At 38.5% G+C, this 16,466-nt stretch overlaps 2 protein-coding genes across 4 annotated transcripts in view; one reads left to right on the top strand and one right to left on the bottom strand.

Moving 5' to 3' along the window:
• Lrba (LPS responsive beige-like anchor protein) overlaps window positions 1-16,466 on the bottom strand; it is a 468,170-nt gene that overhangs the window by 201,234 nt on the left and 250,470 nt on the right. For all 3 annotated transcript variants that reach the window (XM_050158812.1, XM_050158811.1, XM_050158813.1), the window contains exons 38-40: window positions 16,086-16,210; window positions 8,570-8,716; window positions 5,989-6,125 (exon numbers count right to left, since the gene is read on the bottom strand). In XM_050158812.1, the coding sequence (XP_050014769.1) occupies window positions 5,989-6,125; window positions 8,570-8,716; window positions 16,086-16,210 (409 nt within the window). The remainder of the gene's footprint in view (window positions 1-5,988; window positions 6,126-8,569; window positions 8,717-16,085; window positions 16,211-16,466) is intronic.
• Window positions 78-2,881, top strand: Mab21l2 (mab-21 like 2). Its single transcript, XM_050158821.1, has one exon. The coding sequence runs from the start codon at window positions 1,043-1,045 to the stop codon at window positions 2,120-2,122; it is 1,080 nt and encodes a 359-aa protein (XP_050014778.1). The 5' UTR covers window positions 78-1,042; the 3' UTR covers window positions 2,123-2,881.

Here is a 16,466-nt window from a genome sequence, read left to right as displayed (position 1 = left end):
AGAGAGAGAGAGAGAGAGAGAGAGAGAGAGAGAGAGAGAGAGAGAGAGAGAGAGAGAGAGAGAGGTGGGGGGCAGGTATCAGAGGACAGAGGACAGGAGGGAGAAGTGGAGTCTGCACAAGCAACCCAGAGGAGAGGAAAAAACCCGGACTCCTTAGGACTGCGCACAAGAGACAACGTCAGCAAGGACTTAGTCACACTAAAATAGATTTTGCGAGGGCCAAAAGTATAAATAACGAGACAGAAATGAGTATCAAGCAACTTGCAGCGGTTTGCACCTAGAGAAAGGAAGAACCCTCCACAAACAAACCAACTCAGTCCAAACAACGCCTCCAGTAGGAAAGCTGGAAAACTGCGACGCCACAACCCCTGGGAAGAGAGGAGACCAGCACACTGAGACCGCGGGGCGTCTGCAAACCTCAGAGTGCGCGGCGGCCTGAGCTGTACTTCGCGGCTCTCCGGGCATTAATTACACCCTGCACTTTCCTCTTGGGGGAGGGTAAGGAAGGCATCACCTACGCTGAGTGAAAACGTCCTACCAGCGAGAGAGAAATTTTAGGATGAACCACTGAATGTTTTGCTCTTATTTTAAAAATTTCTTTGGCACTTATAAGACTTCATTTCCAGATATCTGAGCAATCGTGGCTGGTGAGGACATCTAAGCCTAGCCTGTTGGTAACCTAATTTTTTTCTCTCTTACCATTTCATCCATCTCCCCCACAAAGAAGTTTTTCATCTTTATTTATCCTCATTTCACTTATCAAAAGAAAGTGAAAAAGTGCCAGCTGGTACTTTTAAAAATCATATTCTTTCTAATTTTCTGCGCAAGAAAGGAAAAAAAAAAGATTTCCAACGAGGGAAAAGGAAAGGCCAGCCGGCTACATCAGCAGCCGGTCAGCCCAGGTGGAAAGCAAGAGTGAAATTGGGGCCTCAGGGGGAACGCACCGCCTTTCCACAGCCGCAGGGCCACCACCAGTGCGTGAGCCTTGGATCCCTCAACGTATTGCGAGACGCCGGTGTACAGCCCGGACCTGTGCCCCAACATGATCGCCGCTCAGGCCAAGCTGGTTTACCAGCTCAATAAATACTACACCGAGCGCTGCCAGGCGCGCAAGGCAGCGATCGCCAAGACCATCCGAGAGGTCTGCAAGGTAGTGTCGGATGTGCTGAAGGAAGTGGAGGTGCAGGAGCCGCGCTTCATCAGCTCTCTGAGCGAGATCGACGCCCGCTATGAGGGGCTGGAGGTCATCTCACCCACCGAGTTCGAGGTGGTGCTCTACCTCAACCAGATGGGCGTCTTCAACTTCGTGGACGACGGATCTCTGCCAGGCTGTGCGGTGCTCAAACTAAGCGATGGGCGGAAGCGGAGCATGTCTCTCTGGGTCGAGTTCATCACAGCATCTGGCTACCTCTCTGCGCGCAAGATCCGCTCGCGTTTCCAGACGCTGGTCGCCCAGGCGGTGGACAAGTGCAGCTACCGGGACGTGGTCAAGATGATCGCCGACACGAGTGAGGTCAAGTTGCGCATCAGGGAGCGCTACGTGGTGCAAATCACTCCAGCGTTCAAGTGCACCGGGATCTGGCCTCGCAGCGCGGCACAGTGGCCTATGCCCCACATCCCCTGGCCCGGCCCCAATCGGGTGGCAGAGGTCAAGGCTGAAGGATTCAACTTGCTCTCCAAGGAGTGCTACTCGCTAACTGGCAAGCAGAGCTCCGCAGAAAGCGACGCCTGGGTGCTGCAGTTCGGTGAGGCGGAGAACCGCTTGCTGATGGGCGGCTGTAGAAACAAGTGCCTCTCGGTGCTGAAGACGCTGCGGGACCGCCACTTGGAGCTGCCGGGCCAACCGCTCAATAACTACCACATGAAGACGCTGCTGCTGTACGAGTGCGAGAAACACCCGAGGGAAACGGACTGGGACGAGGCTTGCCTGGGCGACCGTCTGAACGGCATCCTGCTGCAGCTCATCTCCTGCCTGCAGTGCCGCCGCTGCCCTCACTACTTTTTGCCCAATCTCGACCTCTTCCAGGGCAAGCCCCACTCGGCCCTGGAGAGCGCTGCCAAGCAGACCTGGAGGTTGGCCAGGGAAATCCTCACCAATCCCAAAAGCTTGGACAAACTATAGAGTGCCGTGCGGACTGGTGGAAAGCAACACAAACGGGCATGCTCTCCCAGAACACACACACACAACGGCAAAAACTCTAAAACACAAACTTTTATGGAAATCACCTGAAAGAACAGGAGTAGACGGAAGACCTACTCAATTAAGAAGCAAACAAAAGAGGGCAAATCAACCAAAAAAAATTTACATTCTTGCACAAAAGTGATCGTTTCCTTCCAAACAATGTGAACTTAAAGATCACACAAAAGAAGCAATCGGGCTTTGCCAACAACAGAAAATGAAACCCAAGGTACATTTTTCAAATCCATGTATAGTAGTTTCCCTTCTTTTCCTTCTTTACACCCCTTCCTTTTTTTTGGATTGCTAGAATGATTGTCACCAAGTGAAAAAAAAATTATTTAACTATATGTGAAATTTCTCTTTACAAAGTTTTACTGATGTGAAATGCGTCTCAGTGCCAATGTCAATGTGCCCCTCCCTCCTTCTTGCACCTCTAACCCTGGCCCTAAAATGTCTTGTTGAAACCAGTAAACCAGTAATAAAAATATTACTTTACATCGTAATTGGCTGCTTGTGGGTTGTTCTTGAATGAAGGCAGATGAGATCACTTTCTATCTTACAAGATGTGAGCTTGAACTAAACGCAGGAAGCTTCCATTTGAGCTTTGATTTGCAAAGTTTAAAATACAGCATATTCTGGAGAATTAATTGTACAAATCTCCAACAAAATCCTTGGTAAAAAGTAAAGTAAGAATTTTACTCAATATAAAGTAAATTTGTTTTGTAGATCTTAATCAGTAACCATATGTAATACTTAAAAATAAGAAAACAGAACATGTTTTTATCCTAAAGTTTAAGATACTAAAAAAGCCTTTGTAAAACTTCTCTACATAATAAATTAGGATTTTTTTAATTAAGCTGTAAGTCCTTAAAAATCCAGTGCAAAAGAAATGTTTTTGAACTGTTTTTAATAATGAAATCATTTCATGTTTTTCCTTCAACTCTTTTGTTTGCTTCAAGTTTCCAACGGTAAAAATAAATAAAATTAGCAAGTAAATCCACTACACCAATAAATAAATAAATAAATAACTGGTGACCACACTATTCCTCTCCCCTAGCAACTGGCAATATGAACAATTTAGATTCATGTACTACTTTGGTTTTTAAATGATTCGCTTATTAATGCAATAACATGATCATTTTAATAAAATTTAAATAACTATTTTGAATCTACTTATATAGAAAGAATGTCTTGATAGTATTTTATGTCCTAAAAATAATTCCAAAAAAATTAGAAATAAAGAAAGCACCTTCCTTTCCCTGCTTTACTCAGGTAATAATCCCAGACTCATTCCAATGTTTCAGCTCTGATAAAGATTTCTTTTATATGCAATAAAATACTATACAGAATGTAAGGTATTAGTAGAACTGAAAATATCCTAAAGAAACAGGTTTGTTCACTTTATGTCCAAAGGACACATACCTTCTTTTAGCTTTGATAATGTGAGGTACAAGTACAGGATATATTAAATGCTACTCCTAACATTGACATTTTATTTGTTAAGTTAGTCTATTTTTTTAATTTTTACAGAAGATCTATAAATGGAAGATGTAGAAGAAAACATTCTAAACAGTGGTTTTCTGATAAAAAGTTTGGGTGGGGGAGGGTGTGTGGTGCTAAGAACCGGAGGACTAAGATTACTGAACCCTAGGAAAACTCCTGGGCTCTGAAGCCCCAGGCCACTTGACAGAAGAGGCATAAACTGTAGGCTGGCTGCCCTGGGAGAAATAATTCTGTGTCAGAAAGACAAGCTTAGGACCTACCTACTCTGAAATTACCTTTGCCCTTTCAGTGTGCATACTGCCGTGTGTGTGTGTGTGTGTGTGTGTGTGTGTGTGTGTTTTCCTGTAAATATAAAACAAATTCATTAATTCAGTACACTTACTAATTATTTTAAATAATAAAACATTTTATCCTCTGAGAAAAATGGTCTGAATTTTGAGAACATATTCAAAGAAAACAAAAGCTACTTGAGGCGAACATGAATCACTTATGGCATGGTATTTGCCTGAGAGGGTTAAAATGTTGTCTTAAAATAACTATTTTCACTCAAACTATTTCTACCATGAAACAACATTTCAACTAGTTTACAAAAAAGTTATTAAGTCTTGACAAGAAAAAAATTCCCCATATCAATCTTTCCTTTCCTATTTAACGCAAGTTACAAAAGATTTTTAATGTTAAAAATGTCATTGTCAGGAAAAGTGTTAGTATTTACAACACAAAAATTTCTTTTAGCATCAATGTCTATACAAAAATCAAAGATTCTGTCAGTAATTGGCTGAAGTACTTTCAAATATGAACTGCCAAGAATTTTGGTGTCTGGAGAATAGGAAGGTTGCAGTATAAGACAAATTTCACGATTAGGCCAAAATATCTTATATTTTACAAGCAACAGTGAAAGAAAACTAATTTAATTATGTTACATAAATAAAAGAAAATCTTAAAAGCTATGGCTTCCCATTTTAAAAAAAAAAGGAAATAACTTCAAAGAATCTGATCTCCAAGGCTGACAAAGGTTTTAATTTTAAAAACACCATTGGATCATATTTTAGACTTTAAACTATGTTTGTTTCAAAAGCATAGTAAAATTTCTGAATTAAATCAGTCTCCTTTAATTCTGAAGCCATCAGGAATCAAAGAGTTTCAGTAATTTGATTAACCTTTTCCTAATGAAATTATAACATTTTCAGGTAATTTAGCATGAGACAAGTACAGAACATTTTAGGCAACAAAATTTCAGAATCCAAGTTTTCTATTCACTAGATTATCTGAATTATCTAACTCCAGCAACCAGGTCTATCATGGCCTTCCTGTCGCACGGGGCAGCGAGTCCTGCCTGAATACATGCAGCAATGTGGAAACAACGTGCTCAAAGAAAACATGTATTAAGACAAGAAATGATTTGTCTGCAGAGCTCAACAAAACTGTAACATTTTCCTTAAGAGCATTTTAGAAATACTTCCAAATCATGAAGATTTAACAATTCCACATGACGAGGGTACGAACAAACTCAGAATGTGATTATATTATGTGTACATACACACAATAGCAAGTAAAATTAGTTATTCCATTTTAAACCACTACTCTTTCTATGGGGCACGAATTTGGTTCATTTTCAATAAATTGTTTCCTCAGAACAAATTCTACCACTCACTTTTATTAAATCAATGTTAGCTTGGCTTTATGACTATGTTAAAAAACAGAAATGTTTCTAAGTAAAACAAAATTGCCATGGTCTGAAAAGTAATCAAAATACCTCCAAAGGGGAAATTACATTTTCATTTAAGAATAGGAAATTATGCAGTGCCTTGTAAAAGCTACCACAGGTAATGGGAAACAGAGGTATCAGACACTGGCAGAGTAGGCTCGCGTGCACCACAGAATAGGAAGCCATGGAGACAAAGCAAAGGTAATGAAACATTTGTATTGTATCCAGAAAATATATGAGCTGAACTAAACAATTCTACTCTCAAGCTCACTGAAGTTTCGGTGTTTAATTCACTCTGGGTCCTTCAAGGCAGAATATATTTATAGACAATGTTCCCTAAGGTCCCTTCCCTCAAAGAACTAATGATAAATGCAATTAAGTGGAAATTGTTTTTGAATTTAAATGAACTTCAATAATCTAACTAGATGGTAAAAGATCTTAAGCTAAGAATGAAAACTGCCTGTAGTAAGCAGAGGCAATTCAGCAAGAGTTTTGAACTAATCTTGTGAGATTTTTATCAAAACCAGTCTTACTTAGTGGAATACACTATCCCATAATAAGAAAAAAATTAAACCCCCTTCCCTCCTCATCTTCTCACCTTCGGATCAATTTTCTTGAAGTTGGGATCCTCTTCATCCACCTCAAAATACAGTTCAGAGGAGGTGACAGACAGGGTGCCTCTCACTACAACAGAGGGGGCCACAAGCTGGGCTGGTGTGCTCAGGCTAACAGGACCTGCCAAGAGAAAAGATAAACCATAGGAGCTGGGATGACATTTTTAAAAACTCAAATTTGACCAGAAATAATATTTACTTTTTGAAACTGTTACTTCTAAGAACAGCATGGCTGACCTCGATACCCCAATATTCCATTCTTACAAAACCCAGCTCTGAAGACGCAACGTCTGGATTCTCATACGATAAGATTTATAACACGCAGTTAACGATAATGGTAAACTGAGAAGCAATTATCTTACAGGGAGTGTGTAAAATGTTGGTCTAATCTCTAGGTAAAATGGAGGCTATGCCTAAATAAGCCCATCCACGCTCTATTAGAAAGCCAGCCTCAGGCTACCAACAACATGGAATAACAGCCAGGGGCAAGCAGGCCTGATAAAACTCCCAGGGCCAGGGGTGACTTTAGAGCTTGGAGGCACGGGGACCAGAGGACTAGCTTTATGGGTAAGATGTCTGGAAATACTCTGATGAACCCCCTCCTCTGAAAAAGATTCTGTACCGGGTTCCCCCTCACACAAGACTGATAAAAATATCTCTTCTCAAAGTGTCCTTTCTGCCGTTAAATATTGCTCAGTGCCTCCAAATCTAATATTAGTGTAGTTCAGGGACTCTGGGAGTAAACAGCTGGAGGGTGGGTTTCCAAGTGAATGAATTTTTATTGGAATAATCAAATCTCCACAGGGCTTATCAAAGAGACAAATAAGACTGCCAGTGAAAACAATAGATGCACTATAGACAGAACAGCATTAGGTACCTTACAGCTAACCCTAAAGGAGGGACTAAAATTAATATATGTATGTATGTATGTATGTATGTATGTATGTATACACATACACACACATACCTGGACACAGATTCAGAGCAAATATGAAATCCCACAACAATTTCTCATTGTACAAATACTGTACAAGAAAAGAGTCAAGAAGACTGGCATTTATAATTCTGAATTAATATAGTGCCTATAAACAAGGTGCACCTATTCAGGTGGTCAATGGGTGAATAAGTGTTTCAAAATCCAGATGAATTGACATTTCCATCGATTGCTTGAAGTGTGATGGTCCTTAATCTCACATCAATCTTAATGTGTGCCAGTAGGACAAAGGGAGGGATGCTCTGCGGAGATCAGAGCAGGCTTTGCCCTCTATTCCCAATGTACAAATGCATTGTGTTTGCAGATGGGGAGCAGATAGCTTCAAAACAGTCATGATTTCCCAAAGCTCATCCCTGTAAATGGATGAAATAAGCATCTATGTGTTCTTTTGCTGTCTCCTTTTGCCCTCTGTACATTAGCATGTAATCCTGAGCAGAAATAACATTTTTTCAATCATTCTCAGACATTCAATTACAGGGTAAGGAGACAGCTGCAGAAGCTGGTGCCGTCTAGATTCTACAGAAGACCCCTGACAATTTCCACTTCATTTCAAACCCACACCACTTTATTAGTGTGGATTACTTCTTAATCCCATTGCCATTGTCAAGATTATATAATTAAACTCCCTTTCACCTCTATTACTGTGAGAACACATCGTTAGTCATAAGAATAGGGGTAAAATAAGGAAGGAGATGGATAAGTGGATGTGAAGAACAGAGAACCCTCCTTAACCTCCATTCCCACCAAGGCCCCTGAACAGGCGCACTCCAATTAATTTTATTCTACTTTCAGAGGTTTGCAGTCATGAAAGCATTGTTTTTCACTATGTTTGCCCTGCAAGGTAGCACAAGGTTGGAGGTGTATTGTCAAATGAAAGCTTTCAAATACCTTTTCTCTTAAAATCAATGAAATGCCAACTATGTAATTTTCACACATAAAAACTATGTGCTTTTTCATATTTTCCTCAAGAAAAACAAGTAATTAATAATAATAATTACAACCACAGACCCCAAAGGTAAAACATCTTTTAATGAATGACTTAAAGCCAAACAAATGAATGTTTTTCCACAAGGAAAATAAAAGTGAGAATTTGCTAAGTATAAATCAAGATTCCTATATTATCAAACTGCATAAATCCCATGGAATTCTTGGGGTTCACTTTTTGAGTGACTTAAATGTATTTCCCTAAGAGTCTATATTTAAAACAAACAGACTCCAACTTTTGTTTAGAAAACAGTTGGCAGAATTTCACTTATTTTATAGAGTATAGCAACTTCCAAAGGATACATGCAGCAATTCTGTTGTGGCTGCTTTTAATTTTTTTGTCTCAATGAAAATTATACATAAAGAAAAAGATCAGGAAGGTCAGAGGACTGGGAAGAATAAGAAAAAAACCAGGAGGAATTATAGCAGATGAAGGGAGAAACACTGGGAAGAACAAAAACCAATTTCTAGTTAATGTAATTGTGGATGTAGGCTTGGTAGTCCCAGTGGTCACAGCTGAAAAAGTAAGTAATTAGATGCTCATTGTCCCAGAGCCAGCTGAAATATCTGCGCAGCCACTGAATTACCGGCAAGATTCTCTAAATCTTTCTCATCCACGGATGACAGAGTATCGTCGTCGCCTTCCAGGAGGGCCTCGTTTTCAGAGTTCTGATTTCCTAAAGCCTGACTCTTGATGGACTGTTTTCCTTTAGCAAGGATGTCTTCATCTGCGGCTGAAATGAAAAGGAAACAATGCTGTCCATCAGCAGTGGAGGAACACGGGCAGAGAGAGGGGTCGGGCTACGGGAAGGGTACGTAGCCAGAGAGTGGGTAAAGTGACCAGGATGGCACACACGCTCCTTCTGACAAACTCGATTCCCCAAGCTAGTGTAATGTTACCCTGAACAAGCACCTTAATCCCATTAAATCTGACCCTTGCACTGCTCACCCAGCCATTTATTTACTTATAGTTACAGCAGGAAAGGATTCCGAAGCAGCCTCCCCTCCCCCGCAATTTGTTCTTTAGTGGAAAAAAAATCAGAACCCAGTCTAGGAAACAATGCTTATTTAATATGGAAAAATAATGAGGAGCCATTCATTCCTCTGAATATATTACCCTGGAATGTATTTGGAAAGGGCCAGGGAGTGTCCACAAGAGTGGTCAGCGCTTGGAGGGACACCAGCCAATGAGGATGGAGGTCCAAACCCCAAAGCCCTCTGGGACACTAATAAAGCTCCAGCAGCTGCATTTTGTTCTTCATTCCCTCCTCCTCCTGCCCAGGGCCCTCAACCACAGTTTCACACATCCTCCCCTGCCCACGATACTAACACAAATATTAAGAGAGGTTCTGTAGCAAGCAAGCAGAGGCTCCTTGCTCCCTCCTCTGCTGTTTAAACTAAAGGGCTAAGACACCCCGGGGGCAATCATAACAGAACAGTAGGCTGAGAGGCTTCTGGGCAACAAGGCCAGGGAATGAAGGGCAACTGAACCAAAGAAAGGAACCACCTTGCAGCTGGAAGGCAAGCACCCGAACCTGACTGGCTCGCCAGCGCCACTCTGGTGCTCCCAGCCGGCAATTTTCCCCAGAAAAGCCAACAATCAGCTAGGGCTTGTTTGAAAAAGCTCAAAGAATGGTGTGTCCTTCCTAGCCTTCAATTTCTCTGAATAGTGTCACAGAAGAGAAAGTTCAGGACCTGTTTCCAGCTAGGGATGTGAAGCACCTGATCCACCCAGGCTGGGGCTACTGATAGGGAAATCCAATGGTGAGGCTTTTGCCCTACCACGGTTTCTGCCCAGTATAAGGTTCAAAGAATAAAGCCATGGTTTGATGCGACCTTCCGCAACCTATGGGTTGCAATCCCTTTGGGGGACGCATATCAAATATCCTGTATTTTAGATATTTACATTACGACTCATAACAGTAGCAAAATTACACTTATGAAGTAACAACGAAATAATTTTATGTTTGGGCGTCACCACAACATGAGAAACTGTAAGAAGGGATTGTAGCATTAGGAAGGTTGAGAACCACTGGTTTAGAGTGATGTTTTATTTTATATTTATTGTGAATTAATCATGTATATCATTAACATGTAAGATTTATGGCACTAAATGGAATATGAGGGTTTTATATTTAATAAGGAAGTCATAGGAAGAAACGTTCTGTATTTAGCTTTGAATGCATTGTACAAGTAAATAAAATTTCATTTTTTTCAACTCTGCAATATAGCATAGTAAGGTGTACAAATGGAAATCTCAGTAAATATTTGAAAAGTTTAATATTAAATGTTTAATATTTAATATTAAAATTCCTTTATTTTTCAAAACCTACAGGGAAACATACTAATTACTATCATTTAAAAAAACAGCACTATGGTTTTTTAACATTGTTTACAATAAATAATATAGATTCCCTACACTAAAATAAAAATTGTCTTAATTCAAACAAGATCTTACAAACATATAAGCAACTTGACTAAAAAAAAAAAAAAAACAAGAACAAAAACTGTCTAGTGAGAAACTCAAAAGAAAGCATCTAAGCTCCCCTTACACACTAAATTATAAGACATTTTCGTTCACCAGTTAGATTTTGGTACAGAACTGGTGAGCTACTTTCTTTTTATTTTTTTTAATTTATAACTCTCTTCAAAGCAAAAATACAACAAATAAGGATAATATTACATAGCACTTACTATATGATGAAAATATTTTACACACTTAACTCATTTCACCCTTAGGAGCCTTCTAATGCCTTGATTCCAGGTGAGCAAACAGACCCAGGGAGGTTATATGATTTGCCTAAGGTAAAAGGACCCATGGTGACTGCAGACAAGACACACAAACAGGCCTGGTGGTGCTAGACTTTGAGGTCAAGCCCCTGTCCCACACCAGCTCTTGGACAGAAGACAGCAGAAAAGAAAAACCACTGTGCAAATATGAATGTCTTTTTAATTTACTAATTCTTTGCTTCTCGTGGTGAATTTAAAAGACCAAGTAAGAATTCAAAAGCTAAATTTGATATCAAGACCAAGTAAGAATTCAAAAGCTAAATTTGATATCAAACGAGAGATAAAGTATTGCATCCACTACATCCTACAGGGTCACTGCGATACAGATCATGAAGTAAACCAAGTTTATTTGAAAAGGAAAGCCATTTAATCTGTAAATATTTACAAAAAACACAGTTCTTGGTAGCAATATGCAATGGCTTAAAACAGTTCGATAAATAAATTCCTTCCTTTAAATAGCTGCTAAAAATATAAAGTGCTATCCTACCCAACTGGGACTTGAAAGTTTTTAAATATGTTCTCATCATGCTGACTCATACTAAAACAAAGCAACATTTGAATTAAATAGTTTTGTGAAAAAAATTTCTGCAGTAAAGTGCACTAAATGCATACAAAGAGCCACTTTAATTTATTTATTTACTTATTTTTACAAGCCCAGATTCTGGAATTGTTCAATCTCAACTGAAAAACCTCTTGTCCTAGAAAGTATGCAGCTTACTGATATTTAGAATGGCCTTCCTGTAATTAACTCCCCCTGGAGGATTTTAAGCGAGCAGCAGTAAAATTACCAACAGTTCTCTAATACACACCACATGCGCGGGGGCCCAGTCCTCAGTGGTCTAATAGCCTTCTGCTAGGGAATTCTTTCTTCAAAATTAGAACAAAACTTTCCCAAGCATAAAGTAAAAGATAATTGTCATGTTTATATGTTCTAAGGAAGGATCTAGTTTTAACTTAAATTTGCTTTTTTAGTCAATCAACAATGATAAATAAGTATCAATTATTCTGAAGTATAAATGCCTAATTGGATGAAAATAGGAACATACTGTTGTTTCAAATTTAAAGTGTAAGTCAGATAATTTCTGCTATTAAAAATTTTATTGAACATGATCATTGTTCGTATTTTAGTAACTTAACTAACTACATTTATCTAATGCCATATTTTATTTTAATATTTAAGCTAAATTAGTAATCAACTACATTGTAACACAGAATTAAAGAAGTTTATTCAAAGTGGCATTATTAAAATATTTTTACTTCACTGAAGCTAAGAGAAGCCTAAAAGAGAGGCTGGTGCCCAAAATACAAAATTCACGTTCTTGAGAGTAAGATGCCGTCATGAAGTTATGTATCTATCTATACATCAGAGCAGGTAAGTAAAATTAAAGTATATAACTGTAAACACGGGAAATATAAATTTTCTATCGAACATCCACTGAGCAAGGAACAAGAGTCTTCAGTAGTCCATGTTACAGGGAAAGAGGTTTATGTCTTAAGAAAGAGCTACTTTGTTTCAGAAAACAAAATTACAATTGGATTAAAGATATGACATCAAACACACAAAATGAATATGGGCATCATGAGTGTGTTGTGAAGCAAATGCTGTAACTGTACTCTGAGCAGTGACACAGAGTATCTCAGTCAGCTATTACCTTCTCTGATTAGACCTTCTCTATAGTTTATTTCCTCAGGGCTTCGAGCCAATAAAAAATACTCTAGAAAAACTGCCTGAAAGTACAAAGGATACTTTTTTTTAATCCAAGCACTCACCCTAATGATAGTGGGCTCCCTAAAAGTTTTAGATCTAACACCTGGTGTACACTAATCTCACAGAGAACAACAGTAAACAACATTGCTGAAACTACCAGGAAAATGGTCTGATTTAGGATCTTTTCATGATTTGTTATCCTTAGGAATCCAAATGGGTTTTAGTAGCATTCTATATTAACAGCATACTCTTAAAGCTATGCTAAATACTCCACATATACTTCTGGCATCATGCACACTCTTTACAAACAAAAATGTCTCGGATTAAATCAGATTCTGGTACTAAACAGTTTTAACAGCTGAGTTACAGAAAATCTATCATTTAAACATATCTTACATGGCTTTGAGGATTAAGCTTCCATGAAGACAATGACACTGGTTTGAAAACCCACCGGGTCCTCGCTAAACTGGGCTTCAGTGCTGTGTGTGCCCTTCCTTACCTCAGTTTCCTTATCTCTAAATAAAAAGGCTAGACGTGAGCCTCAGGACCTTCTAGGTCTGAAACACTCTGATCGTAAAGAACTGGCACACAGGACTCGGTGCATTGGAAATACGCGAGGAACCATTATGACAGACTTACAGCAAATGTGAAAACTGTAAATAGAAGAAAATGTCCTCAAGACCCAATTCCCCATCTTTTCTCACTGATGCTAATATCCATGAACAACATTTACTCATAAGAGAAAAATATTCATTTTAATTTTAAAACGTGATTCAGCTTCTGCAAAGTTAAAAGAATCTCCCATTATAACACGACTTTTATAAATAGCCACTTTGGAGGGTCTCTGCTTGAAAAATTACCTAAAGCTCTTTTCCCCAAGCAAGTTAATGTGAACTTGGGAAGGGCAATTAAATTGTCAGAATTAAAAAATTTGTTTTTAACTAGAAGGTAGCCAGAAGTAGAGTCATGGGGCTGGTATTGATCGAGCCAACAGAGAACATCACTCTTCAGGTATTTACTCTGCCACCTTTACACCAGAGGCTTTCCTTCAAACCAAATCAATCTGTAAAAAAGATGGCTCACACTACCAAAATACATCACTAATATCCAGCGGCAATTCTATTCAGATGCCTTTCTTTAGTAATGATAATACAACTCAAGATGTTCCAAGATTCTGCATTTTTAAAATGTCTGTCTCCTTAGATAAATGAGTTATAAGTAAAAGAAGTCATAAGCAGTATAACACCCACACAGCAGCCACGGAACAGCTCCTACTGCGTTGTAGGAAGTATTCAAAGACAAAATTTCACAGTTAACACAAGACCAAGATTGAATGCCAACTTGATAAGTTATTTGACTTAATAAAATCAAGTTAAAAATTAAGCTCTTTGCTCATATCATATTAGCATAAATTATGCTGACATCAAATACACTACAATCTATATGTTGAGTTTCAGAATTGTGTGCTTTGTCATTTAAAATAATACAAACACACAAAGAATAAAATATAGCTTTTATATTTTTACCGAAGATTATACTAAATAGGTATCTAACATGCAAGTAATAAATATACTGTATCAAACATAATCTATATCCTTAATCATAATACCGCTGCGGGACACACATCTGGCTGTTTTTTTAATAAATGTTCCATGCATTTTACAGTTAATCATTATACAATTTATATAAGATATTAGTAAATAAAAGAATCACATAGTATACCTTTGATTCTATCAAATATTCACAATCAAATAAAGATATATATTAACATTTAATTACGACCTAGAATAAGTACAATGACATCTGTGTCTAAATAGCCAAAAATCTTACTTAGGTATTGTGAATAAATACTACTGCAGGTGCTTAGAATTTAAAAAGTTAACATTTTAATTTAAAAGGTGAGGTTCAACAATAATTAAAATTTATCCAGTAAGAATCACCTAATACTTCAAAGTGGTAAAATGTACTACTATTTGTATAGGAATATATTTAAATGACTTCTATATTTAACCTATACTACTGCATTTTGGATCCAGTTACTGATACTTGAGAATAAAGGATAATCAGTTTCCAATATGTAATTTTATAAACCAAACCCTACCCTTCCTGATGTAAAAGGAAAGAGTATATGGTTACCATAGACGCCAGAACTCACAACTTACTGTTAAGTGAGAGTTTACAATAGAAAAATGTTATTAAAATTTAAACACACCCAACAAAATCTGCATGGCAGAAAAGGATAAAATTGCAAACTTTTCTTAATCAATAGTATCATTAACCACAAAAGTTAAAGGAGAGAAAAATGTGTAACTCTGAAGTCTACACCACCACACAAAAAGAGCATGAACCTTCACAGCGAAGCAGGCTAATCAATTCGACATCTCTTCCCCTTCCCCACCCCCCCGGAGTTGAAGACACAGGGCCCAGAGACTATTACTGCTTTTAGATCACGTTGTTATTGACTATTCTCGGTAAGATCATTTATTTTAACAGACCGATGTCACACTCGGTGTTCTATCTGATGACACATTGTAGACATTTTCTTCCAGAAATGGCTCTTTAAGGACGAGTGCCAGAGGTTAAACGGCCTGACTGAGGCCAAACCCAAGACTACAGATGTTTAATCTAAATTCTTAATATCATCACCTGCATTGAAACATGGCATGATACCGCATAAATACATGATTTCTTTGTGCCAATTAAAAACAATAGAAATCAAAAAAAATTCTTAATATCTCTACTGGATATGATTTAACATTTATTTATTTGTGGCATTCATTGCCATTTAATTACAAACTGCAGCATGTTAAATGAATATCCTAATGAGGGGTCAGATGATATCCACCTTAACCAATTTATATTTTGCAGAAATAAAGTAATTTTAATATAGAGAGGGGCGTTTCTCCTTATTATGTTTTAACTGGCTTTCAGAACTTTGTGGAGTCGCAAGTATTGTTCTCTGACTACACAAAGCATATTTCCAACGCAAGAGACCCTGTCTGGCTGTTTCAGTTTCTACCTAAACTGAATCACCATCATATGCTTCATAACAAAGACGGGGAGTGTTTTGTTAAGCTCTGAAAACAAGTTGGTACCGAATAGGAACATATGAAAATAATGTCTATTCTCTTGTCCATGACCATCAATCACAACTGCAAATCAAGGTTTAGCAAGTACTGAGGCACTTGGACATTTATTATCACACCCCTGCTGGAGGAGAACTGTGCATACAGGACAGTACCCGGAAACCTATTTAGTTTGTAAATTACGTGCTTCTTATGCTCACGAATTCAAGTTGGGCTTGCAGGATTCATTTACTCAAAGCTGAAAGAAAGTGTTGCTTAAAAGGACAAATACTTTAGCCTTGTACTTTGAAACAATGGTTCATGTTAACTAAGTTTTGTATGTGTACTGTAACAAATAAGTACACTTGACACCATAATTTCATGGGATCCTATACAAAGTGCGTCTCCCTCCCCTTGTGGGGCCAGGCACTGTTAAATGTGGTGTTGGACGGCTCTGCCGTGCCCTGTAATTAAAAAGCTGAACTCTTTTTCACCAAGTGTGGTACCACTACTACTGGAAGGGAAGGCTTAAACACTGACCATGCTCCACGGCTGTTTTTAGTGTCGCTTCAGGATGTGTCGATCCTAGAGGGTTAGGCACAAATCGTCGCCGGCGCCTCAAGTCATCTTCCCAGTAGTCAAGGCGCCAGAACTCACGAGGACGACTACAATGAAACAGAGACGCCACATATGTTAGCAATTATCAAACAGCGTGGAAGCACGGACTTTCTGCATAGAGCTCTCCTTGTTTGCTCTGCCTTTCCCCCTCTCCTTCCTCTTAGTTCTCCCTCCATCTCACACTCTGCAATCTTTAACTTAGGTATGTCCTTGAAAATAACAATATCACCTTCTAGTCTAAGGAACTCCTTTTCCTTTTCTTGGAAGGTGAAACGAGCACTAAATACATCATTTTGAAATGAA

The sequence above is a fragment of the Alexandromys fortis genome, unplaced genomic scaffold, assembly GCF_014885135.2.
Source record: "Alexandromys fortis isolate MF-2015 unplaced genomic scaffold, M_Fortis_MF-2015_v1.1 scaffold_102, whole genome shotgun sequence".
Taxonomy (NCBI): Eukaryota; Metazoa; Chordata; class Mammalia; order Rodentia; family Cricetidae; genus Alexandromys; species Alexandromys fortis.
The sequence above is the reverse complement of the archived record's forward strand: the minus strand, read 5'-3'. Positions and strand labels throughout refer to the sequence as shown.